Source organism: Orbicella franksi, chromosome 12 (genome assembly GCF_964199315.1).
Source record: "Orbicella franksi chromosome 12, jaOrbFran1.1, whole genome shotgun sequence".
NCBI lineage: Eukaryota > Metazoa > Cnidaria > Anthozoa > Scleractinia > Merulinidae > Orbicella > Orbicella franksi.
Window position 1 is genome coordinate 21,519,608 of NC_138156.1, and position 26,654 is coordinate 21,546,261.

Sequence of the window (26,654 nt, forward strand, 5' to 3'; positions counted from 1 at the left end):
CTCTCCTAAATATGCTGCCAGTGTTGCCTGTCGTTCCATCAGTAAAGGAGATCTTCTTTTGTATCAGAGAATGCCATTTGAGAATAACTATAAAATGTAAATATAAATCTTTTGTATTCTTCATTTGAGAATGCTTGCTAGAATCTTACTGAATAACTGCGGCCGCGTAATCTCGTTCCCAGTTCTCTTGTGGACGAACAGATCTGGGAACGAGATTAGCGGCTGCGCTGACAACTTTTGAACACGCGATAACCTGATCAGCAGATTTCTTTTCGCAGTCGTGCGCGGCCAACTCCTGAACAGCAGCTTTTTCGCGCATGTCTGTCTCTTTTCGGCTGCCTCCATTACGAAGCGGTGAGTGGCATATATTTTGGAAAAGATCACTCACCTTTATCCATAGTTTGTGAATAAATGGTCACTTTACCCGTCTCACATAATTATTCAACTTCTTGGCTTTAAGATTGATCCAAGATTGTATTAAGATGGTCTCCTTAACCTTCTTAATTTCTTCGTCTTCCTAACCGACTTTTTGTCATTTCCATCTAGATCAGCCATGCTTAAGTCAAAAATAATAAAGCCACAAGGCCAAGCGCCCGATGAATTCGAGCAGACGATCGCTCAGGTATTTTGTTAGCGTTTCTTTATCAAGTTTCTCGCTCAGAACTTGCCGAATGAGGTGTTATTTGGTTGTTTGTGTGTAATGTCTTCCACTTCTCTTCACGTGTGAGAATGTTCATAAGCTTCACTAAAATTCGAATCTTACATGTATTATAGGCCCTTCTGGAGCTGGAAATGAACTCTACCGATCTCAAGTCACAGCTACGAGAACTTTACATCTCTGGAGCCAAGGTATTAAATATTATCTTTTGGTTAATGTATATCATACAAAGCTGTTATACTTAAACCTTCGAACTACGTTTCTGTCATTTAAGACAACTTACCTATGTCATAGTATCAAAATTGTCCCCTTCTAGGAGATAGATGTATCGGGTAGGAAGGCCATTGTTATCTCTGTCCCTGTACCGCAAATCAGAGCCTTTCAAAAGATCCAGGTACGTAAAGCATAAAGTCAGAATATACTCAAAATGAGAAAGTGGGTATTAAGAATTCTAGTGCCAAACATTTCTGTTTTGGTCTTTGAAGATGTACTTGCTTTCCTTGCAGTGGTGATTACCATGCTGGTAGTAGGGGACTTAAGATTTCAGTATGAGTACGAGATTGAATACGAGAACAACTTTTCAATTCTAGTTTGCAGGCTTCACATTATCACATCACATACCCATCTCATCCTGTGAGCTACCCTCTCTACCTAAAACCAACGTGAAGAGCGAGGGTTCTGGAAACATCACTGGTGTGAAATTCGAAAATGGTACCCATACTCAATCTCATACTTGTAGTCAAATCTAAAGGTCCCTATTATGTCATTGTGATAGAACTGAATGGAGTTCAATTCAGGGAACAATTAGGAAAGGCGAACTGAAACTACATGCATTTATGAGCAAGACTTATCTAAACTGTACAACTTATAGTCCAGTCAATTGTTTTCAAAATTCAAGATTTTTACATTGCATTTTAAAAAAAGGTGGTAACCTAGGAATCCTAAAATATGTTCTCTATTCACTATCCACAAGGACACTCGATGATGAAAGTAGTTGTCGCCCCAGTCTGACTTAATGTTATGATTGAGTGACAAATGTTATCTTTCTGAGATGAACCATCCAAACCAAGTGTTTGCAAAGTGCAAGTACTATGAAAATTTGATATTCCTGGCTCCCCAGTTACTGTGACCTTTAGCTTTCATTCTACATGTACATGTAGATAGACAAACTCAATTTACCATAGTAGATTTGGAAGAAAATATATATGTACAGTGTCCTCACAAGGAAAAGTTAAAGGTGTTCTGTTATATCTTGTTGTGCATGAGAAATTTTCTGTTTTCAAAATATTTTAGTGATACTTCATCCCACCTCTTGCCATTCAAGGAGCAAATTTGATTAAATTTAAATCTAAGCAGTGCTCAGTGTTACTTGAGATTCTCCCTATGATCTTGTGTAACCCACAAAATAACTGTAGCAATAATATTGTTCTCTTTGACCTGTATCTCAATTTGTTACTCTGTGCTCTTTTGTTTCTGTCAGACCCGTCTAGTACGTGAACTTGAGAAGAAGTTTAGTGGCAAGCATGTAGTCATTGTTGCACAGGTTTGTGATTTTCTGCACAGTTGTTAATTTTTTAGTTTTGCTTTTTATTGTCCCTGATTGTGTCTGGCTTTTGAGTTAATGCATTTTAACCCTTTCTTAATCTGAGGTCGTCTACGCGAAAATCTTCTCAATTGCTTTTAGTACAGTCTGAGTAGGCTAAAAGGAGACATTTGTTGACCAATAAGAGTACATTCTAGACATATATTGCAAATACCTTAGTTATGTGTTTCCTAGAAACACTGATGCTTGAACAGATCTGAATTGAAAGATCAAATAATATATATATAAATAACTCCCACATCGAGGTCAAGAGCACATGGCAATCTGTAATACAGTAACAGTATTTTCTTCTACAAAGGTTTTGGAAATGAGTGCTATAATTTTGTTGCTTGAATCAAAAATCTGGTATTGTACAAATCATGCCCTGCATTTTCTGACCTAGAAGTGGTCAAGGCCTGAGTTCTTATGACTTGTACCTATGCAAAGTTAAACCCTGATCACTCCTGGGAGATTAAAGTCAATCAGAATCAGCACATTGCAGGAATCAGTGTAGTACTGACTTTCTGTTGTGTTCATTGTAGAGGAGGATCCTTCCCAGACAAACAAGAAAGTCACGAAACCAAAAGCAAAAGAGGCCTAGAAGGTACAGAGAATTTGTCTTGCATTTTTGTCAGAGTACATTTGTTTTTGGATAATAAGAGTCAGAACCCATCTGTGATGAGTTTATGTTGTCGCCCCAGTCTGACCTCTGATGAGGGACAACGTGTTCTGAGATGAGCGTGTTTGATTTAATTGTTCTGCTATTGTGAGATTTGCACAGGAAAGAAAAAATCAAAGGTAGCCACGTATTGACTCATTGAAGTAACCATGTTATTGATTTAAAATCCTTTGTTTCCTTGTAGTCGAACTTTGACTGCTGTCCATGATGCAATCCTTGAGGATCTGGTCTTCCCGAGTGAAATTGTTGGAAAGAGGACACGGGTGAAGATGGATGGTTCAAGGCTAATCATAGTGTGAGTATGCTGTTATGGTTGCTTGACATATCAAAGAAATTGTATTTTTCTGAGGCAAACACAGTGTAAAACTTTACTTGCCAAAAGTTTTGGAGGTCAAAATTTCAGACGTTATATTTCTGACTTTTAATTTTTGGACACTTTATCTCATTTCAGACAAATTTCGGACAAAAAGTTTGGACACTTTGCTGAAGTATAGCTAAAGTAAATTTACGCCACCAAAACACGAATTAGACTGAAACAACATCTATGAAAAAGGTAGTTTTATTACATCCTCAAGGTTTTACAGATACAGCGACAAGAAAATAACACAGATTATCTTTTTCTCAGCTTGTGAGCGGGCGCAATTCAACAAATCCTGCAATCTGATTGGTTCCGGGAGCGGGCAGAATTTTCTCATCCAGACCGCCACAGCGGGCGGAATCCGTCGAGTTGATCTATTTTTGTGAACAAATTAGCGGTGATCGTCAATTTTTCGCCCTTTTTACACTTCTATCAAAGATTAATCAACGCAAGTTTATCTCTATTCACCTTTAAATGACAAGGAAAGTCACTGTAAGTAAATTCAATTTAGTTTTTTGAAGTTGTGAGAGTTTGTTTGGCTGTTTGTAGCTCGGCGCTGTAATGGCGAGTAATCCTGTGTGTCTCTCTCTATACAATTTTAATTTAAAAAATGACTCAATCTCAGTCGAGTTTACCTCTCTGATCGTTGCTGTATTTGAGAGAATTTCTGTGGAATACACTTAACGAATTTCCTCGCTATCTGCTACTCAATTTACGGTAGAAAACTCTGATTTTGAGTGATTCGCAACGACTGACAGAAATTGTTTTTGTAGTACAACTTCAATCTTCGCACGAAATTTCACACCCGAAAAACACTTTCGGAGAACTTAATTGGTGAACTAAATGCCACTAACATAAAGTAGTTCGAAATAAATCTGTTCTTTAATACATCTTACCTGGTCTAGTATCTGAGTTACTCGCTTGTTGGCTTGTTAGATTTTTTTAGGATTGGTTTGTGCACAGTGCGTAAGCCAATTCAATGACAAAGTTGCGTAAACAAACCCACTTGTAAGCCAATTTACCGCAAGAAAAAAAGATAAACAGGTTATTGTCCGGCTTAGGGTCGGTCCATATAGTGAAAAACTGTGACCTCAGGCAGCATTTTCAAGACCTCGGTCACAGTTTTTTCTTATACGCACCTCCCAGCTGGCCAATAACATATATTTCTCTCAAGCCATAACGTATCTCAAGCTGTGTCTCAGTTAAAGCTCGCTCCTTAAACAAAACTAAGAGCTTTGGTACTATTTAAAAGTTTTATAAAACCTGGTTGGTTACCTGGCATCCAGTTAAACATTGTCAGCCTGTTTGGTTATTTTTGTTTGATATGATTTAGAGAACTACATGTACACTTGAATCCAGCTATTTCAAATTCCCAGGGGAAACGAATAATAGTTCGAGATGGTGGGAGTTTGAAATAACCAATAGTAAATAACTGAAGAGCAGATCCAAGGAAAATTTTTTTTGAGCTCAAAACAATAGGGAATTTGAAATAAGAGGGTTTAAATTAGGGAAGTCCAGCTGTATGTACAGTAGTAGTACTGTTCCACTCAGAATCACAGAGAGTATTCAAGGCGTACATAATCAAGTTAAAAAGTACATTCATCAGCAAGAAAGCATTTGTTAGAGTCTTTGTTCTGTCATATCAAATGATAACCAGAAAGTAGCCAACACTGCTTGTCTTAGAAACCAATGCCTTTGTTGGGCACCAGCACTTGTTGAAAGGGCCATATCGCAGACACTTGGGAACTCAAAAGTTATTATTATCAAATGTCTTCTGTAAACGAAAAACCATTCCAAGCTCTTTTGAAAAAAAGGTTGGTTATAATAATGTTTTTCTGTTTTGCTGATCTTGGAACAGTTTCTTTATGGAAGTAGACTCAGTGTTGTCTCAGTCCACTGATACCAGTATGTTGCATTTCCGCATATCTTTTTCAGTCACCTTGACAAAACACAGCAGACAAATGTGGATCACAAGGTGAGAATCAACTTTGTTTTAAAACTGGGAGGTGGCGCGGTGGCCTCATGGTTAGTGCGCTTGTCTTCGGATCAAGCGGTCCGGGTTCGAGCCCTGGCTGGGGGCATTGTGTTGTGTACTTGGGCAAGACACTTGACTCTCACAGTGCCTCTCTCCACCCAGGTGTATAAATGGGTACCAGCGAACTTATTGCTGGGGTAACCCCGCGATGGACTAGCATCCCATCCAGGGGGGAGTAGAAATACTCCTAGTCGCATCATGCTACAGAAACCGGGATAAGCTCCGGCCTGGTGGGCCACTGGCTTGTATGCAGACTTTACCTTTAAAACTTTATCCTCATCACTTGCCATTTACCCTGAAACAGACAATCAGAAAACTAGTTTATTGCACTGGTCACAATTGAAGCACAGTCAAGTTATTCTTTATAGATTGCTGCTTCTTTTGGGAATGACTTTTTCCAGTGAGTGCTACTTTCAGCGCTGTTAGTTGGAAAAATGTTCCCAGCTTTTAAAACTCTGCAATTAATTTCCTGGGTATTTTCACATTCCTTGTGACTTTTAAATTGCAAGAATTTGGTAGTGCAGAAGGAAAAGATATTGAGTGCAGTTTAGTGCAAGTAGTAGCATGTACTCAATTAGCGTGTACTCAACATATTGGGAAACTATAGTGATTAACTTGTCTCTGATGAATCAGTCAAATGTCTTCATCATTGACATTATTAAGCAACATATATCACTTCATTACTTTGATGACCATCAGTGTGATGTTGGTGCTCATGTGCTATTTCAAGGGGCTGAAATAAAGAAAAAGGGTACTTCTGTGTCACATTGCAGTTTCTGAAAGCAGCAAAGTTTTTTCAATATCCCCAACTGGTATGGCTAAATGGAATTACCAGACATTATGGGCTAATTATGAGGCTTGTTTTAGTCAACTTCTGTACACATAATTCAACATTCAACTAAAATAGCTTGAATTTCCGTTTTTCTTCAGCTGGACACTTTCCTCATGGTATACAAGAAGCTCACAGGCAAAGATGTGACGTTCGAGTTCCCAAGCTATGACTGAAAAATGTGGTAGAAAAATTCAATAAATGTCATCTTTGATATGCTATATAGTGTCTTCTTTCAATTCTTTCACACCCCCAACAAGTGTTTGCGTGCATGCCCAACTTTTCAAATATTAGATCTTGAAGCTACTGAGCAGATTTATGTCCACAGTCAAACCTCCACTAGTGGCCACCCCCCTACAACAGCCAGTCAGACAGTCCATACCTTCCAGCCGACGGACAGTCCATACCTTCTCTTATTTTAACCTCTATACAACGGCCACTAAAGCACGCCTCAACTGGCAAAATAAGGTATTGACAACGGCCCGTTAATCAATGACTGACGAACGTTGCATACAAAACCCCATTCTATATTGTAAAAGGTGAAGAAAATTGATCCATATTGTGTGTCGCTGGTCTCTGTTTCTGTTTGGTTTCTGCTTTATGGATATATTTTGATTGTGTTGCGTATTTACATGCTACATTAAACATGTTTTTAAGATAGAAATGCTGAATCCCAAGGAAAAAACATGACGGCCACCTCTCTACAACGACCACCCTTGGTCCCCAAGGTGGCCGTTGTGGAGAGGTTTGACTGTACATGTATATGCTTTTGATTTAGCATCCAAAAGCAGGGTTCTCAGACTTTTCGTGAAGTAATACATGCGTGTAAGTTTTAAAGAGTAATTAAGGGAAAGCACAGGTTTTTTGGTCTGTCTTTTTCTGAGGACTGTCAAGGCTTGTAGCTAGAGAGGGGCAAGGGGTCAGGGTGTGGTATATCCATTACGTCGCCGATTAGTTTACACTAGCACTGCAGGATAAAAATTGAATAAAGTCTTTATAATCCCTCAATATTCTTGGCATTTTGACCTTTTCCAAGATTGATTTCCCAGGAGAACGTGTAAAATAGCATTTCAGAGCCTCTCGATTTCAAAACCTTTCCTGGCGGACCACCATAGAGGCTTGTGTTTTTGGCATTCGAATTGGTGTCAGCCGTCTACTTCGTGAAACCAGCCTTCTACCTCCTAAATTAATGAGAACTCTGCAAAAAGTATATATGGATTAAAAAAGAAAAAACAGCAGCATCCCCCCCCCGCCCTAAACGAGGTATACCCCTGTATAGTTGACTGTCCTAATGACACTAAACAATACTTAGCACACAGTAAGTTCAAAGCAGGTGTTCGAGGGTGAATTTGTTTCCTTTCCATTAATCCCTTCTTGCCATGTATGTCTTGGAGGTGGGGCATGGATGGGAATTGACGGCCTGCGGCGGGGAGTCTTGATATGCAAATAAAATTAATCTCTTTTTCATGATATTTCCCTGCATGAGCCATCATTGCAAGCTAGTTCCAGTCCAATACCGAGTATACGAATATGGCGTGCTAGGAGCGTTATTTCGTCACGTCTGAAACCCCACCCGCTCCCCCTTCCGGCCTCCCCCATCTTTACTTACTTCTATGTGGAATCGAACCAGACTTCTAGGATGGACCAACCCGTCAAATAAAGTAGGGTCGAGTCATGGGTATTCCTACGATTTGGGCGAGACTGCAAACGGTTTGGCAGGTAAGGTGTTACCGTGTAGATCCCAGTCCTTCGTGGGGGCATCTTTGCCGAGGAAGTTGAATTTCCGTGCAGAGAACCGCAGGGTTCATTTACGCCATAAGGGCCAAGTGACCCATCAGGCCGGAGCTTATCCCGGTTTCTGTTGCATGAAGCGTCTGGGAGTATTACTACTTCCCCCTGGATGGGATTTAGGCGGATTACTAATTCAAAAGAACAAATATCTATATTTATTCATAGAAAAATAAATGGGAGGGGGTGGGGAGACAACGGCCGGCGCCATAAAACAAAGTAAGGGTTTCAAAAACAAAGTGTTCCCAAACAAGCCAGGGCTAGCTAGGTTGGTAAAGATAACTTTGACGATGGAAAAATATGTCTCTTAAAATGTTCTTCATAATGTTCGCATCTGCAGTATTTTAAAGGAGCAATAGATTTGCAAAATATACCAGAGGTACCCGGCAATTTTGGCAGATGAATTTAGTCGCCGTTTTGTTTTACAAGACTCCTGTATGACTTTCAAAGAATGAACAAACCTTGTAAAATAATCCAGCTTCCTTGTGGCTATCTCAAAAAGTGGGGGCCTCATTAAAAAGAGGATTGTCTTCAGTCGTAAAAAAACACGTTATTTTTTGCGTGCGTCAGTGAAAGAATAAAATTGCGCAAGAAAAGTTACCTGAGGTTGGGTAATATAACCGTCTTCACCTGATTGGTCGAAAGAACCTCATTGTATCTTGATTGGTTAGAGCCGGCGGCTCGAGTTTTACGGATCCAAAGCAAGCAACTACGCAATTTGTAGCGTGACTACAACTTCTAGAATGGTTCAGGTATATCAAAACAAGGGCCTCCGTTATCTTTAAGCATTTTTGATTGTTGCTAGTTGTCCTTTTACAGTATTTAATCACAGACAAACTTGAAACCTAAGATATGGGAAAAATGCACCACATAAACTTGAGATTGAAGACAACACAAATCTTTGTCTGTCCTTACGGATCACGACCTGCAAGATTCTTGCGGTAGTTTGTCATAGTTGTTTAATTGAAAATTTCTTTCACGAAATTCCCTTCCATCCGATTCTGCAGCGATGCCGGAATTCTGAGTTGAATGGCTCGCATTTCGGAAATTTCGCATTTCGAAAAAGGTTTTTCTTGAGAAAATTTTGGGAACCATTCGTTCCATCCCTTTCCGATATTTCCAGAATTTGGGTGGAATGGAAAAGCGCCTTTCCAAACTGAAAGTTTTGTGGGTAGCATAATGACCACAACGGTTCTGCACGTGCGTTACACATGATTGTTCCGACATTAAGGCAGCGTCCACACTGCGCTGGAGGAATTTGAAAACGCAGCTTTATTTCTACGGTTGGGCCTACCGTCCACACTAATCCGTCACGAGAGCAGAGTTTTTCAAAAACGCGCTTCAAACCGGAGGAATTTGAAAACGCCGGCGTTCCGCTATCGTATCGGACGGAAAACATTTTGGAAAACGGAGCTCCTCGAAAATGATTGCGTCACGATAATCACGTGATTTCCCTGACCGAGTTTTCCTCAAACACAAAGTATGTATTTTAATCGAAATTATTCTTAACCGCAGTGTGTGTCCAGTCTCTTGTTGTTATTTTCTGTTGTTGTTTGTAGTTATTTCCAGCACAAAATCCTATTTTAACTCGTTTACGTCAATGGTTAAAGTAAAACCAAATAAGTGAAGCTTAGTGATAGAAAACAGCTATCTGTCTTAGCCGGTCATCAACGATGAACGTAGCTTCTATTCGTGGACCCGCCGTGTGGACAGGGCGGTTTCGAGACGATTTACAGCTCGGCACAGAGAAATTTTACGAACATAATCGGTGCGAGGTTGAGGAAGAGCCAGCCTCATTTCGCTATTTCTTAATCTTTAACTAGTTGTAGCATTACAAAAGATGAATTCATTTGATAAATAATCAGGTGTCTGTCCATTTAAAGCTTTGAACATCATAATGGATATGGTAAAAAGCCTCTGATTCCTTAGGGCGGTCAACAATATACCAGCCGCACGATTTTGCAGCTTCTGAAGTTTTTCGGCGAGACTTGTACTGCAGCATCCCCATAATAAGCTGCAGTAGTCAAACTGGGGCTTTACCAAACCATTGAAGATGTTCAAAAGAGTGTAGAATGGTACGAAATTTCTAATGCGCGTAATTAAGCCTAAAGCTGAAGAAATTTTCTTACAAACACTTTCAATGTGGGTATTTGAGCTTAAGTTTTCATCAATGTATATATACACCGAGAGATTTTGTTGAAGACACCTGCTCAATGGGAAAATCATTAATGGTAGGAGAAGGGTTGTATGACAAATAAACTCGCCTTTGCCTTGAGGTTAATATTAAGAATTCGGTCTTAGCCAGGTTTAATGTGAGCTTATTAGAAGACAACCAGGCATTATTAGAGGTCAACCAGGCCAACAGTGGCGGGAACCCCGTCAAGAAAGAGGGAGTGAAAGAAGGCGATGGAAAAGTGATTATCACCCTTCAAGAATCCGAGCAGTCGTAAAATCAAAATGTCATTTACTTAGTAAGCATTCGTGTCAAACCGTTGCGTTGTAGCATGATCCTCTGGCTGTCTACTTGCGAACTGTCAATAAATCAGTTTGTAATCGATATTTAGTTTTAAAAGATTAGCCATTGAGTTACGGTACGCTGAAACACTTTGACTATTTTCTCTCGGTTTTTATCGGCTTTGTTGGTACGGTGAAGTTAATGCTTACCCAAGTCATGTAGTTACTTATTACCCCTCGGACGTACAAGCTAACTCATACCCCCACCGTGGTACAAGGGAGGGGGGGTGGAAGCCCCCCTCTTGGTTTTCGTTCTGTTAAAGCAGGGCGGAATAAATTTATATTGATTAGATAGCCCTGAGCTTGCTCTACGAGATGATACCATTTTTGTTGCTAATGACGTCATATGACGTCAAATGATGTCCTTTGACCCCCATCTTGGATCCGCCATCTTGGATTTCACTATTTCTTTAAAAAAGTCAACAAATAAAGGAAATTAACACAAAATCAAGCTAGAATGCTTATGAATTGTACAAATTCGTAAATTTCTGTTATTTGATGACGAAAACTGGAAAAAAGTACAGAATTATCTCAAAAAAGCTGATTTTTGTTTAGACCTACATGGAATTTGATGGTTGCCATAACGTTCGGAGTAATTCTAAATCATCTTTTGCCGAGATTAAGCACCGAAAAATCACTTTTGAAGGGTAAAGTTGATACCATATGTCGGAGCAGGCCTGTAGCTGTCCAAACACCGTTTGCTATTGGCTCACCAAGCAATACATAAATGATCCAAACAATGCCCGTATCTCTTAAACAATGGAAGCTACAGGTTAGCATTTGAAGCACAACTTGTGAGTCTCTCTAGAGTTAAGCATCTGTCATACAACGCCTTTCCCCTACCGGAATATTAATCAGCTCGACATGTAGCACCTCATCCAGACCTGTATTTTCCTTGCCGAGGGTTGACCGCATTTTGAAATCATGACCGTGTCGGTGTTTGGATATCTAAACTTAATTAATTAGCATAGATTTTTACGATTTTTTTCTCCGTTTTTTCCTTAGTTTTAGTTTCGATTTAGAAGATATATCAAACACTCAAGGCAGTGTTTCACACATCTCCAAACGCCCAGAATTCGTCAAAAATACTCTATCTTCAACCCTCTTTTCTCGGTGTTTGGAAATGTGGTATGACACGGTCTTTCGTGTTTAATATGTTACTTCGATACCATAGAAATGACGTCATAAAATGTTCAAACCTCAACCTTGAACGAAGTGAGTGGTTTCACTAGAAAAATTTCCACATTTTATCTTACGTCACTTCTATGGTCCAAAAGAGTGTAACCCATGGAAAAAAGTGATCGGTCAAAATTTGTTATTACAATATAACGTTGAATCTTTTCCGATTGATTATAATTAGAGGAAGCGTGAAATCACTGCGAGGTCGCGCGTGTAATTTAAGGCTCCTTGAAGCAGATGATTTCGTTGGAAATTTCGCCACAAATGTCCTAGTTAACGTTTCATAAATCTTCGGTTTCCGCGTAATAGTAGAGTCGTCGCAATGATTTCTTAAGTTTTCTGGAAGTCACCTACAGTTTCACAGTAACGGGTTACGTAATTTTCATTGTGGTGTCTACACTCTCATCGATCATATCTCTCTCGTCCAATGAGCCCGTAAGAAGTCTATCGATTATTGCGCATTTTAACCGAATCACCAGCATACCCGTGCATCTATGATCTCGCCATCACCATATCTTCCTTCTTTCATGTGGCTCAGAGAATAATTCACTTCGATATTTCGGTTTGCTAAAAGAAAATAAAGCCTTCCCGTCAGGTGCGCCCACATCTCGTGAAAAATCCGCTGATTTTGTTGTTTTACGTTGTCGCAAGTTATTTGCTAATAATAGCAAGTTATTTGCGAATAATAGCAAGTAATAATATTGTTTTTATTGACCGTGAGGGATGCCGACATCTTCCTTCTCGCGAAAACACCACAACACGCGAAAAAAGGCTCAACGGTAAAAAATTAGTGCACTGCAGTTATTCGCGTCAGGCCCCTTCCTATGCCCTTTAAAGCGTGACAAATTCATCGATATTCTACGCTTTCGTTGTTTTGAAAATAATTGGAACATCTTTGATCCAGTTGTACCTAACGTAAACCATATAAAATTTGTACCGTTTTATTACAAACCTCCGTCGTCCGGCCAGAGAGAGTTTGTCCATGAGTCCATTTTAGGATAATAGATGTAAATACGACCAGTATTTGCAAGAAAAAAAATATGTTCAAAACGAAGAGATGTTGAATTAGGTACAAATGAAACTCTCGCGTGCTTGCAGAAATCGTACAGTTTAAAACTGCAAGTTCATCGCCTAAATTGGTGTCATGTCTGTCACTTTGAACAGAAACAATTTCCGTTTCCATTCACACGTACTATGAAACTCGTTGTATTTAACTGTGGGAGATGCTACCAGCTGCCTCGAATATTAACGTGAAATCGTTAAACACAAACGAGGTGACCTATTTGAAAACAAGCAGAAAACAAATCATGTTTCACCCAATTAATTATTTAGAGTGCCACAAGTTTGAAGTGGATTGTGAATTCTTTTCAACTTTCCGCAAAACTATGTTTGTCGGTGTTACGTTTTCGCAGTGGAATTCTCCGCCTTGATTGATCTCGGCCTGCCTCTTTGCAAACAGAGGTAAGTTTTCTTGTAAAGGCCTGCGACACTTATCGAACTCTGTAAGAAATTTGGCGCGAAAAAATTACATCTATACGGCGAATGATTACTCGTTAACTGCATAAGTACTGAATAATTTTATTGAATTCTCTTTTAAGAAAATTATTTAGTGTGTTAATTAATTGAGATATAGCTGTGGCGAAAACTGACTGAATCAGAATTTGTCGATAGAGATTTAACATTATAATTTCTTACTTCAAATATCATTGTTTTTACCTTTGCGTTTATTTGCGCAGCCAATTTTGGCACTGAAAAGCGACAACTATGCCAAAGTCGTAATCGAAGTGTCAAATTTTAGATCATAAACGTTTTTGGCCATAACTTATTTATTTCGTATGTTACAAATTTGCCAGGTCATACATCTGTGCGTTCTTTTAACTTAAACTCACGAAAAGGATTTTTCCGTTCTTCGTAATGGTATTATCAGCAAGACGAGTTATTTTCCTGACGGTTTCCATGGTGTGCAATACGTTGTTTTATTGAACTATGAACTGCGAGGGTGACGTTCGTATTAACTTCGCTTGAAAATATGAAGGTCTTGATTTTTATCACTATAAGCTTGGTAGTATAGCTTTTTTTAACTCATTGCCTCATTTGCTTATTTCCTGAAGGAGTTAAAACTATAACAAGGCTTTTTGTTTACTAATTTATCACTTATTCATTTGTTAATTACATCGTGGATGGCCCTCAAAAGGTAGTCAAAGGACGTTATCACGAATATTTTTACCGAACACTTGGTCAAATCGGCGTTAAAAAAAACTTAGCGGCGCGCGTCACGAAGTGCTTGTAGGACACCAACAGGAAGTTATTAAGTGAACTGCTTAAAGGAGGCGGGATGGTAAGTAGTTTCTGGACACTGGAAAAGTTGAAAATTTACAGAGTATGTAATAACATGTAATTAACATGTAAATAATCAAAAAGAGACTGTAAAGATTAATTTACATGATTTTTCCCCTTTTACATGTTTTGGAGGTTTCATGTAAAAAACATGTAAATATTTCAAGTGAAACATGTAAATGATGAAGAAAACACTGTAAATGTTTCAAAGCAAAGGGCTAAGATCATGTAAATAACATGTAAACTGTGCCTGCAAATACTGTAAATAGCCTGTAAATTTCTTGTGATTCAACCTGGAAACCCGTAAATAACATGTAAATTTAATACAGGGAGGCTGCCATAATACTGTAAATAACATGTAAATAAAAAGGGGAGGCTGTAAACAACATGTAAATAAAAAAGGGAGGCTGTAAATAACATGGAAAATGAAAACAGGAGCCTGTAAATAACATGTAAATCGAAAAAGGGAGCCTGTAAATAACGTGTAAATCGAAAAAGGGAGTCTGTAAATAACATGGAAATCAAAAAAGGAGCCCATAAAGAACATGTAAATCGAGACAGGGAGCCTGTAAATAACATGTAACTCGTAAAAGGGAGCCTGTAAATAACATGTAAATGGAAAAAGGGAGCCTGTAAATAACATGTAAATCGAAAAAGGGAGCCTGTAAATAACATGTAAATCGAAACAGGGAGCCTGTAAATAACATGTAAATGGAAAAAGAGAGCCTGCAAATAACATGGAAATCGAAAATGGGAGCCTGTAAATAACATGTAAATCAAAAAAGGGAGCCTGTAAATAACTTGCAAATCGAAAAAGGGAGCCTGTAAATAGCATGTAAATGGAAAAAGAGAGCCTGTAAATAACATGGAAATCGAAAAAGGGAACCTGCAAATAACATGGAAATTGAAAAGGGGAGCCTGTAAATAACCTGTAAATTGAAAAAGAGAACCTGCAAATAACACGTAAATCGAAAAAGGGAGCCTGGAAATAACCTGGAAATTGAAAAAGGGAGCCTGTAAATAACCTGTAAATTGAAAAAGGGAGCCTGTAAATAACATGTAAATTAAAAAAGGGAGCCTGGAAATAACCTGGAAATGTAAAAAGGGAGCCTGTAAATAACATGTAAATCGAAAAAGGGAGGCAGAAACCCTGTACGATAAATAACTTGTAAATAATAACTTGAAGAAAAATACATGGAATGTACTGTTTTATTGTAATCAAATCTGTTGACCTTAATTATAATAGTAGAAAACATGCAAATTTATACAGAATCAGAAATTTATTGCAATCAGAACAAACTCAGTAAAATTCAAATAGTTTTTATATGCCATGAATAAGGTTTACAATGTACACATTGCAACAAATAAAACATGTTTTCTTTTCTTTCTATCCATAACAAGACGACTTAAATGTAATTTTGTGCATGGCCAAAATATTTTAAAATACCATGACTGAGCTCCTTTAACCGAATTCAAGCACTGTTCAAGAAGACTACTAAAATTCAAGACCTTTTCAAGATTGTGCAAAACCATGTCATATTCAACTCTATTTAATTCATAAATAGTAAAATGATTAAGAACTATACTGTTGTCAGCTACAACGAGTGAAAATTTTGCAATTTAGGCGTATTACTAAATTAAAATTGTTTGCAAATGGATACCTGTCTTAAATATATACTAAATTCACAAAGTCAAATGTAACATAATGATAATACCTTTGTCATAAAATGAATGAATAAACTTTTTTCCTTACTAAGTAATTAATGTAGGATTAAATTAGCCTTAATAATTATTATGAAAAATGTGGGAGGCACGATGGCCTCGTAGTTACATGTAGTGAGCTCAACTCCTGATTGAGCGGTCTGGGTTCAAGCCCTAGGCAGGTACATTCTGTTGTGTTGCTGGGCAACACACATTACTCTCAGTGCCTCTCCACCCAGGTGTATAAGTGGGTACCAGCGAATTTAATGGTGGGGTAACCCTGCAATGGACTGGCATCTCATCCAGGGGAAGTAGAAATAGTCCTAGTCGCTTCCTGCTACAGAAAGCGGGATAAGCTCCAGTCTGTTGGGCCACGTGGCTCATATGCAGACTTTACCTTTACCTTATTATGAAAATTACTGCAATGTAAGTGTGAAATATTGATCAACTTTTTTCATAGAGTGAATTGTTCTTTTGAAATAACAGAAAATAGGGAGAAAAAACATTTACCACAAGATAGAGATTGACATTTTAAATTCATCATAAAAACATTCATGCCAAAGGAATACTACATTGCATAACACAAAACAAGGCTTCTGACATCTTTTAGGCTATGTTTACAAAGTCACAGTTTCCTTCTTTTTCCAAAACTGTACAGAATCCAAACAGGACAAACATTTTGGACCCCTGACAAAACATTCACTGTAAACAATATTCAAAATTTTACTTTTTCTTTTTGTGATAAAAAAAAACTGTACTGTAAAAAAAAAAAAATTCATAGGGACCTGTTGAAATTGAAAGGCCTATCTAGTACCATAGTTCCCATAACACATCATAAGTTAATAAATTATTGTTCTGGTACTACATGTATGTAAACATAGCCGTTGCTTTTTATGATGAAATCTTATAGCTGCTGTATTGAACAATAAGTATCAACCTAGCAATCTAAGATATTCAAATTTAATGCTAATTCACTAACACAGGTACAGTGTAGGTGGTACTTCAAAGCATTGAAAATAATGTTTAAAGTGGTTGAATTTATGCCAGAAAGTGTTGAAGGTCACCATGTTAGACTGTAATGCACCAAGGGCCCATTTCTCGAAGGTCCCAAAAAGTTTTCGCACCCAGAAAGCCATACCAAAATCTGAAATCTTATGTTTACAGAGCTGTTTTATTCGCTTATTCTCAATATGAACAGAGGTTTCCTTCACACAAGAAGTTTCAGGCATATACAGCTCTTAGTTTTTAGACACAGCTCAATTAAAGATGGCTTTATGGGCCCAAAATGTTTCCAGGGCCTTCAAGAAATGGACCTCGGACCCCTTATAGAGTCATAGGTACTGTAGACTTCTCAGTGGCTGATTTTTTCCTGATCAAGCATCAATGCCAAGGAGTATACATGTATTGACCACTCTCAATTTTACTTCATCCTACAAGTAACATAAAACATTTCGTTAAATAAGATAAGTTATGTCTGAGTATGAATCAGCAAATTCTGTGTATGATATCAATCAGCGAATTTTACACTGGAGTTATTATTTTGTTTCTTATCATTCCAATTTATACTGTGACATTTGAAATCGGACTGTAGCCGGTCATGTTAACCGGCCAAAGTAATTTTAGCTCGGTCACGTCTCATTTCTGACTGGTCAAGATATTTACGAAAAAATCAAGTACACGTAATGTGAGCTAAATTAAACCCACAAATATAGTTTGTTTGTTCCAGTCACTGCTAGACCGTTTAAAGATTGGCTTAATATTTTTCTGAACAGATTTAACCCCAGTCGCTCGAATGGCATTCCTATCGATCTTGAACGCATGACAAACAGCAAGCGAATGGTCTTTAGCCATTCGAACAGATACATGTATGCATTGGTGTATGTTTTCATTAGAGGTCATGATAAAAAAGAGATAAAAACTCTCAGATTTACAGTTGGGGATTTGATTGTTTATTCAAGAATGAACGACGTGACCGTCTCAACATGACATGACTGGTCAACATGACCGGCGAGTGGTTTTTGGCCGGTCAAGTCACCATTCTGGCCAGACATTGCCCGTTGACCGGCCATTATTTTGAGCCCTGAATATTCATCAATCAAACAGATCATACATCTACATCTGTAGCTACTGTGTGACAAAAAATTTGCATCTCTGATTGGAAGGCACTGAATGTCAGAGGATGTAGAAGAACTAAACTCAAAATCCATGGCAGTAACTATTCAATGTTCACTGTCTCCTACATTGTAATAATCATGGACAATAAATCAAACTCCTATCAAACAATGTTTAAATAATAAGTCAAGTTATTTGCAGGCACAATTTGATTGTTTCTTACATGCACTTATGCTCTATTGGTGGACAAAGGTACAGATGATGTCATAAAAGTTTGTTTTTGTTTCTTTGTTATGTATTACGAAGCAGACAGATTCTATGTTGTTGTGCATCTGTTCAGTAATAGATCACAGAAGACATCAAAATGTGGTAAAAACATCAGTGACACACACCTGAAAAATTCACAGATTCTGTGACACACTCTAGTAATGGCTTATGTGACTATTTTTTGTTTTTTCCACATTTTGATGTTATCTGTGATCTTCTCAAGGCAGGAAAAAACCCAGGTCTGATTTCCTCAGCCAAGTAAATTTTGCTCTTGGGCAAGCGAAAATAGAAGTTCAGTGGCCCAGTGGGCAAGTGAAATTACAATGTAGCGTCAGTAGTCTTGTGAGTCTGACTAAAAATGCCAGCTTGATAAATGATAATTTCCAGTCATTCCATTTCAAAACTTAACACCTAAAGATTAGTTAATTATTAGGTTGAAAGCAAGAATTAGTTTGGAATCTGAGTGTACTTCATTCGCATTTGTCCTCTGATTTCCTTACTGGCCACCACACTGGCAACTAATATTTAAGTGGGGCAAGTGAAAACTGAAATTGACTGGCCCACTGGGCAAGTGACTTACATTTTTTTTTCCTGCCCTGCTACAGATGCATGAACAGATGCATGACACATGAAACCTACATGTATTTGGTATGAGCCCAATTTCATACAAGTACAATGTACAGCTGTGACAGGGCTCTAAAGTGCTCTCTGGTCATCCCAGGGTAAGGTAATCGATTGAAATTGATCCATAAATTGATATAAATCAATAAATTGAAATTAATGTAAGCGTTATCAGTGCTATCAATCAATTGAAAGAAATTCGTACTCACATGCTAGAAAAGTTTCAAGTTATCAGTTTGATTTTACCAAATTTATCAGTCATTAGAGAATCAATTGAAAGTTGGTCTCTCTTTGTTAGTTCACCTAAACTGTAGAAAAATTGTCCCTCAACACAGTGTTTGATTGTAACTTTTTTTATGTAGATTTCAAAGGCACTACCAAAAAACCCCAAAACATAGTCCCTGATACATGTATGCCAGCAAAATATTCTGTTTACGAGATACAATGTTATGTTTTTATGCAGTTGTATTCATGATTTCATATTTCACTTTAAATCTTTTGTTCATTTCTTTCTTATTAAATGTTGCTTAAAAGATAAGCTAGTATCAGCAAAATTGATAATGCTTATTGAAAATTTGATCACAATCGATGACTCATGACGAATCCTTTTATTGATTTCTGATATCATTGACTAATTTCTATTGATTGTTATGAAATAATCGATTGACTATACTGTGTCATCCAAGACAAGTAGATTTTCCTGCCTGGGCAAGTTACTCTTCCTTTTTTCAAGTCCTGTGTAGTTTTCACGACAGTTTGAGGTACATGTATACCTCTTCATAAAGTATCATAGTGTTTTTTTTGTGAAAGAAAATACCACAACATTTAACTTACTACAGTATCAGCACCAGTGGGTGCAATGTCCATGTACAGTTGTGTATAACAGCATATTGTAACTTGCATGTAGGTACAACTGTAGACACTTGAGTAACTTCAGAATACTTACTCTAGCATAAGAGAAATTTCTCTGCTGAAGATGGCACATTACATTTTAGCTTACTAGCATTCACATCAGAGGGCAACATAACCTTACAAGAGCATGCATCAGAAAGAATCATGAGGTGCATATAAGCCAATAACAAATGTCGCATGCTCATGCTCAGTTATCGAGAACAGATAATAACAGACAATAAAGCTCTTTATGTACGGCAGGTAAACATCACCAAAGTCGATTCCACAAGCAATGTAACTTCTCCTTGATAATGACACATTCACAACCAAAGGCAAAACGAAATGTATACGTATCTTGACGTTACTTTACTCTGCTCGTTCAATTTATGCAAAACTTGCTTACCTGTTGTTTTTGTCGCCTGTAATCGCTATCTTCAACTTCTGGGTAACGGTAAACTTTGCCTTGAAACCGTGCACGGTGACGAAGCGAAGGTAGAGTGGATTTTGGCCCGCTAAAACAGAGCTCGAGTTCGATGCAAGTTCCAACGAACTGCCAAACATGGCGGGAGAACCGAGAGAACCTGGTACCTAACATGAAGACCGCTGATTCCTGCTTGTTGGAGATCGGGCAATCACAAGGCTGGTATGCTCTTATAAAGGGACTGGGATAACAGTGATGGCAATGAAAGTACAAAACGGTAGAAATCACCAAAACAAAACAAAACAAAACAAAACAAAAAACAAAGAAACAGTGAACGTGCAAGGACAGACTTAGTTGTATTAATCTTACTTGTAGAATGTGCATGTTTCGGAATATTTAACGTTCTAAATCGATGATGTTTCGTTCATTCTCAGCCGTTCAGGGGCACAACTGTGACCTCGAACTTTCGCGATATGAGAAGTTTAATGTTTGTTGTTTTCGGATTGTTAAAAATGTCATTTTGCGTACCGAAAAAAAGTCAGCTATCATTTTCGGAAAGGCGGTAAGACCTAACGTTTTCGGGAAATGGACAAAAAAGCCCTAATAAGTTCGAGAATACTCAAGCTCCTCTAGAATAACCGAACAGATAAATTTTTTTTTGCGCAACCTAAAATTAACCTACAGAGCTTTGAAAGTACACCAGATAGCCTAAAACAGCATTGAAAAGCATTCGAGAGGAAACGGTCGTTGGGTGTTCCTTATGGTTCCCTGCCTAACCTAACTCCGCGTCAGTTCAAACTCGGTCACCAGGGCTCTTTCCGTCTTGAACTCACACAACACGTGACGCTTTCATGGTCCTTCATGAATAAATACGTACGTGTCCGAGAATTAATTTTTCTCTTTTCTAGAGACGTAAGCTTGGGACGCCTGCATGTGCAGTAACAATTCTAGTTTTATTTTGTCGTTGTGGATGCGCGGAAAGTTCACAAGAAGACAGCTTCGTTAGTGCGGTGTCGCACCCGTGCAACTTCTAGGTTTTCCATTTACATGGTTTTTACGTGTTTCTTACAGGCTCCCTTTCTTTCATTTACATTGTTTTTACATGTTTCTTACAGGCCCCCTTTTTTCATTTACATGTTTTTTACATGTTTCTTACAGGCCCCCCTTTTTCATTTACATGCTTTTTACATGTTTCTTACAGGCCCCCTTTTTTCATTTACATGCTTTTTACATGTTTCTTACAGCCCCCCTTTTTCATTTACATGCTTTTTACATGTTTCTTACAGGCCCCCTTTTTTCATTTACATGGTTTTTACATGTTTCTTACAGGCCCCCTTTTTTCATTTACATGGTTTTTACAGGGTTACAAACATAACATTTCCAGACTTTTTACAGCATTCGCTTGAATTATTTACACGTTCCTCACATGGTTTAGCAAAGCAATTTACATGTTTTTTACAAAGCCAGATACTGTAAAAGTGCGTAAAATATTTTACAAGTTTTTACATGTTCTTCAAATGATCATTGTCGACAAAGACAATGTAAATCACTATTTACAGAACATTTACATGCTGTACTAAAAGCTGTAAATTTCCTGTAATTTTATTTTACAAAACCCTAACATGTAAATTGTAATTTACAAAGAATGTAAATCAAGATTTACATACTGTAAATTACAATTGACATGTCCATGTAAATTTTCAACTTTTCCAGTGGGAGATGTTTGTGAGAAACGACGTCATGAGTAGGGTTAGATACATTATGCTCGAAAATTTGAGCATTATGCTCTTTTGAACGTCAACCTCAAAACAACAGCATTATGCCTAAAATTACGCTCGAGAAGTAGCATTATGCTCGACTTGCAGACAAAAAAATATCTCCATAAGTCAGAAACACAACATTTTATTGCATCAATTACAACTTTACAAGCAGTAAACAACAAATAATGCTTAAAAGCACTCAAAATTTGTTTTGAGAGTAGCAACCAAGCCTTTGAATATGTTAAATCCTCACCAAGAGCATGTGAAAGTGAAAATTTCTCATTACAGTTGTGGAAATATTATTTTTTTTGTTATAAGTATTATTATTCTCTTTATGCTGAAAAATGCTCACTGTGCCGGCATTATGCTCAAAAGTATGCTGGCATAATGTATCTAACCCTAGTCATGATTTATAAAAGTGCACCTGACTTTTCCAATTTTACATTGCAATCGTAATTCATGATAGACGTAGACGTAATTTATGGTACAATGTAAAAGCCCTTTTGTAGTCTCACTGCCAGAACAATATGAAGTAGGAAGTTACGAGATTATACCTGGAAAAAATTACGTCATTCCAACTAGATTATTCTCTCTCGATTTCTATCGCGTGATAGTTGACGAGGGCGCATCTGTCACGCATAGAAATCGAGAGCGAATAATCTACTTGTTTTATTATAAATCTATTAATCGTTCAAAACTTAATCTAAATCCCTTCACAGACTCTTGGAAAACGCAAAGAAGCGGCCGCCAGTTTGTTAACCGCACAACGCTACGCTACTCGCTAAGAACGGCATGCGTGATAGAACGCTAGTAGATTTATACCAAACGTAAATATAAAACTAAGTCTAATGGGATAAGTGGTTTAGATGATCAAGCCACGGTCTCTTATGACGTCAGTATATGCAAGGAAATCATATAATTATCGTGACGTCATCGTTTTCGAAAGCCCACTTTTCAAATTGTTTATCGTCCACACTAAAACGCAAAGTCGGCGTTTTCAAATTCCTCCGGTTAGAAGAGCGTATTCGAAAATCTTCGTTTTCGTGGCGGATTAGTCTGGATGGTTACGTGTTCGAGGCAGTGTACTCTTGGATATTTTTGCTTTGGCGCTGTGATAATGCTCACGAAAATCATGGTACATTCTGTTTATCACAAAAATGCCCACGTCCGTCTCATTCTCAGTGTAGTTAAAGCTCGCAGGGGGGGGGGGGGGACTCCCATATTAAAAGCACGGGCCTGCTCGTCAGAAATTTTGAAAAAAACCTTAGAGGTACAAAGATCCTGTTTTGTGAGCGTGGCTTGAAATTTTTTCATCCTTAAGAGGTACCACTTTTTAAAAAGAAAAATTGCTAACTTTAATAGCACTCAAATATTGAAACCTTAGAATGCAAGCAAGCAGGTGTATTTATAGTGAGGATGTGCATGTTCAATAGAACACGCGCCACCGCACGCCTCGGCCTCGCAAGACCCTATGAATCTAGACAAGGGAACACCTAAAGCCGCTTTTTGAAAAAGTGCAGAAACTTTTTTCTTTCTCGGAAGCAAAGTTTGTGCCCAGAATAAGTGATGGTTGCCGTCTGAGTACAGCTAGTGAACGTAACGAAAGAACGTCAGTATTAAAACGCTGCGTGCATGGAAAACATTAACACTTGTTATTCCTCGTTTTCCGTGACCATTAATCTACGTCGTGTTTTTCCCGTTTCTAGAAGGAAATATTGGCGGATCATGTGAAGAATTTATCAAACATTTCACCCTTTCAAATCTGTCCAGTGCTTTTGTTTTTAAAATTAAGAGACATTGTCTGTATAGTTCCTGAAGTGAATTAACACTCCATTCTCTTCCTGTATTTATATAACGAACCAAGGCCAGCTCTCATCAAAGAACTCCGAGTCGAAGAGGTCTGCGATTAATGAGGGATTTATAAAGGTGGAAGAAACAAACTTTTAAGCGACTGAGATGAACAACAACAATTGAACGGATATCCGAAAATCAGTCCTGTGTGATTAACTTCTAGATACCTACTGCTAGGATTAATGGTCATTAGGGGAAATGAAGAATGCAAATATATTTGAAGTCGCAGTTGTATTTTTATTTCTCCACTTGACGATTTGAATACAGTATTGATAAACATGAACGGCGATGAAAGAAAAGTGGAAAGGGCAAGATATAGTAAACTAACAGTATATGTCACTTGATAATAGACATATTTTAGGATAAAAAGAAAACTGGTATAATATATGCAAATATATATGAAACTATAAAACGAAGACATCACTGAGGTCTTAAACTGGTCAGATATAAATTACCTCTTGTGCTTTATTGGCATATTTCTGCTTTTCGCAGTCGCTTTATGATCAGCATGACCACACGGACGATTTTTGAAAAATTGCATAATTTATGTATATACGCCCGTATGTTGTCGGGCGCGAGCAGCAGGTATCTCTATTGTAAATATAAACAACGCTTATTGTCAAACTACTGTCAAGAGCGATTTTTTCCCTTTTCCTTCGATCAAATTCCGTTTCTGTGAGCCAAATCCTACCGGCGAGAGCAATGTTGTATTCGTAAATCTACTAACTCCCAGATACCACAGTGCTTATGAACTTCCCTTCATATCTGACTGATTAATCGTTTAATATCTAATTTTCTTAGTTCATTATGAAGAGGCACAATCGGGACGTGAGAAGAAATAAGGTGAGAAGCTAAATGATTGCTTTAATATTCAGTTTTAATATTTAGATAAGCCAAATACACTGCATGTGCTGCTGCCTAAAAGCCATTGCAAATATAACGTGGCGAAAGAAAACTTTCGCACAAGTGGAATTATCAATTTTAAGATATTTTCTATCTTATCTAGTAGAAAAGACAAATTCCAATATTTATTTAGAAAGAAGTATTAGCGAACGTTTTCAGTGATAATTGTAAATGGCAGGATTACGGTTTATCAGTATTGGTTGTTGGTTTCCAAATGGCACGATAAGTCTTTTTTACGATCATCTTAAGAAAGAGAATTTCAATTTAGATAAAAGAACTCAGTGTCAAAAGACTAAGTTGTGGTTGAGTTCTTTTCATTAGTAACAACTTCGCGATCCTTATATAAGTAGACGATTTAATTTGGTGGTAGATATTTCCGGGATATTTCCCAACTTTTATGAACTTTCTTAGAAAAAGGATATAGAAAAATCTTGTAACAGAATTTAAGAATGATTCCAAAACGTTATATGCTAGCGTTAATATTTCTTTTAAAATGTTTTCAATAACTTGCTCGTTATAAAAGAGACAATTTCCAATATGTAATCACGTTTAGTAAGGAACTATTATATTTGCAAATTTTGTGATTCTTTGTGGTTTGCATTAACTTGTGAGCAGGTTCTTCGGGTGGCAAGAAAGCTCAGCGCGGGTTAGGTTCACCTAATGCATCAAAATAATAACATTAGCTGTATAAGCAACGACAAAAAAAAAAAAAAAAAAAGACTTATAATAGAATCGATAGGTGCAAACAATTTTCCCGAATTTGGTTCTAATTTACTGAGAAGTTTATTTTAAGAAATTACGGCACTTTGCTAAATAATAGCACGTATATGTACGTCAAGATGGCGGCCGGGCGAGTGTGCAGCTAGTAATATAAAGCAAACATCACTCTTCTTAACGCTGCCTAGTACGATAAAGGAATAATCATGAGATAAGGAAGAAATATACTCATTTTTCAATGGATGGTACCAATATGGCCGCCGTGACGTCATCAACTTTCGTCATCAGTTTGCCACATCAGCTTTCTGCTGCCATTCTTGTAACAAACTTATCGAGTACAGCATGTATGTGAAGACGCTCGGTTCACAGATAATTTTCACCCCGGCACTTTATCAAAGATAACAATCACAGTAATAATGAAAATCATTATCGTTATTACTAATCAAAGAAAAAGAACATTTTTTTTATTATTTTCATGCGTTATTGAGAATTCATTCACGAACTCGTACTCCGTGTTTCGTCAGGATTTCCGCTGACCAAATCGAAAATACCAAACACTGTTAAGGGCGCTTTTCATTCGACCAAAAACTCACTGTCGAATAAAACAGTATTTTCTGGAATTTCCAGAAAAGAGGACAAACTCGCGAGATATGCACACATTTTTCGAAAATCTCTTGTCAGGAATTTCCGTTCCATTTGATTTTCGTCCCCGAACTTCCCGAATTGTCGGTTGAATGGTTCGCATTTCGGAAATTCAATAATTTTCGGATTTTTCGGAAACTTTTCCGTACCATTTGCCCCCGTTTCGAAAGTTCTGGGTTCAATTCAATTAATTTACACTTATTTTAGTCACATAAAATTGATTTAGTTAAAGATGATTTTCAGTCCGTACTGCGCACTCTCGAGAGTTTGTTTGTTTGCGTTTTTTTGTTTTGTAAAGGCATGTAAGACATCATAAAATGTAAACATTTCGCAACTACTTACATGAAGTAAATTCAAACTTTCGAAACAACCGCAATTGTGGATGCGAAGCGTTCGAAGCTTTACGATTCGTTCTTTCTCATATCGCTTGATGAAACAACTATGCAGCTTTAAAAGTCAATGAGGCCGTTCGAAAAAGAATTTGAAAGGCTTCAAAGATAAGGTATGTGGTTCGTAACGCATAACATCGATTCGCATTTCATCGAGTGAGATTTAGAATGTTTATAAACATTAGGGTGCAGAGACTGCGCAGTTCGGACTGGGAATCATCTTTAACAAAAATACCATTCTCGTCCCCAGAGAATGAGAAGGTCCGACACTAGAAGTCCGCGATTCACAGACTTCCCGTCACTCTGCGCATGCTCAGAGTCAAGTCTGACAAATCTGATTGGTTGAGAATACGAAATGATTACGCTGCGCATGCTCAGAAAACTGGACCTTCCCAGAGGTCTCGATTCTTGGTGCTGTCC

General features: G+C 37.8%; 2 protein-coding genes and 1 long non-coding RNA gene across 5 annotated transcripts in view; 2 read left to right on the forward strand and 1 right to left on the reverse strand.

Annotated features, from left to right (window-relative positions):
- Positions 1-308: 308 nt before the first annotated feature.
- LOC145463012 (small ribosomal subunit protein eS7-like) lies at positions 309-6,362 on the forward strand. Its single transcript, XM_081446705.1, has 9 exons — positions 309-354; positions 547-622; positions 775-849; positions 975-1,052; positions 2,139-2,201; positions 2,783-2,844; positions 3,104-3,214; positions 5,213-5,252; positions 6,243-6,362. The coding sequence occupies exons 2-9, from the start codon at positions 554-556 to the stop codon at positions 6,315-6,317; spliced, it is 573 nt and encodes a 190-aa protein (XP_081302831.1). The 5' UTR covers positions 309-354; positions 547-553; the 3' UTR covers positions 6,318-6,362.
- Positions 6,363-14,753: 8,391 nt separating this feature from the next.
- On the reverse strand, positions 14,754-20,315 carry LOC145463319 (uncharacterized). Its single transcript, XR_014041310.1, has 2 exons — positions 19,955-20,315; positions 14,754-17,090 (listed from the first exon to the last, which is right to left on the reverse strand). It is a non-coding gene; the product is annotated as an uncharacterized LOC145463319 (long non-coding RNA).
- A 2,485-nt stretch (positions 20,316-22,800) lies between these two features.
- LOC145464337 (uncharacterized) overlaps positions 22,801-26,654 on the forward strand; it is a 44,650-nt gene continuing 40,796 nt past the window's right edge. For 2 of the 3 annotated variants that reach the window (XM_081448184.1, XM_081448187.1), the window contains exons 1-2: positions 22,801-23,341; positions 24,385-24,426. In XM_081448184.1, the coding sequence (XP_081304310.1) occupies positions 24,391-24,426 (36 nt within the window). In that variant the 5' untranslated portion in view covers positions 22,801-23,341; positions 24,385-24,390. Of the gene's footprint in view, positions 23,342-23,384; positions 24,427-26,654 lie in introns of those variants that run through there. The other variant, XM_081448185.1, reaches the window with a different exon arrangement.

What these genes read in the sequence shown, in the direction of transcription:
- LOC145463012 (XM_081446705.1), top strand. Translation starts at nt 554, where the DNA reads ATGCTTAAGTCAAAAATAATAAAGCCACAAGGCCAAGCGCCCGATGAA. An exon ending in TTTACATCTCTGGAGCCAAG is followed by an intron (nt 850 to 974) that starts GTATTAAATATT and finishes GTCCCCTTCTAG; the next exon opens with GAGATAGATGTATCGGGTAG. An exon ending in AAGCAAAAGAGGCCTAGAAG is followed by an intron (nt 2,845 to 3,103) that starts GTACAGAGAATT and finishes GTTTCCTTGTAG; the next exon opens with TCGAACTTTGACTGCTGTCC.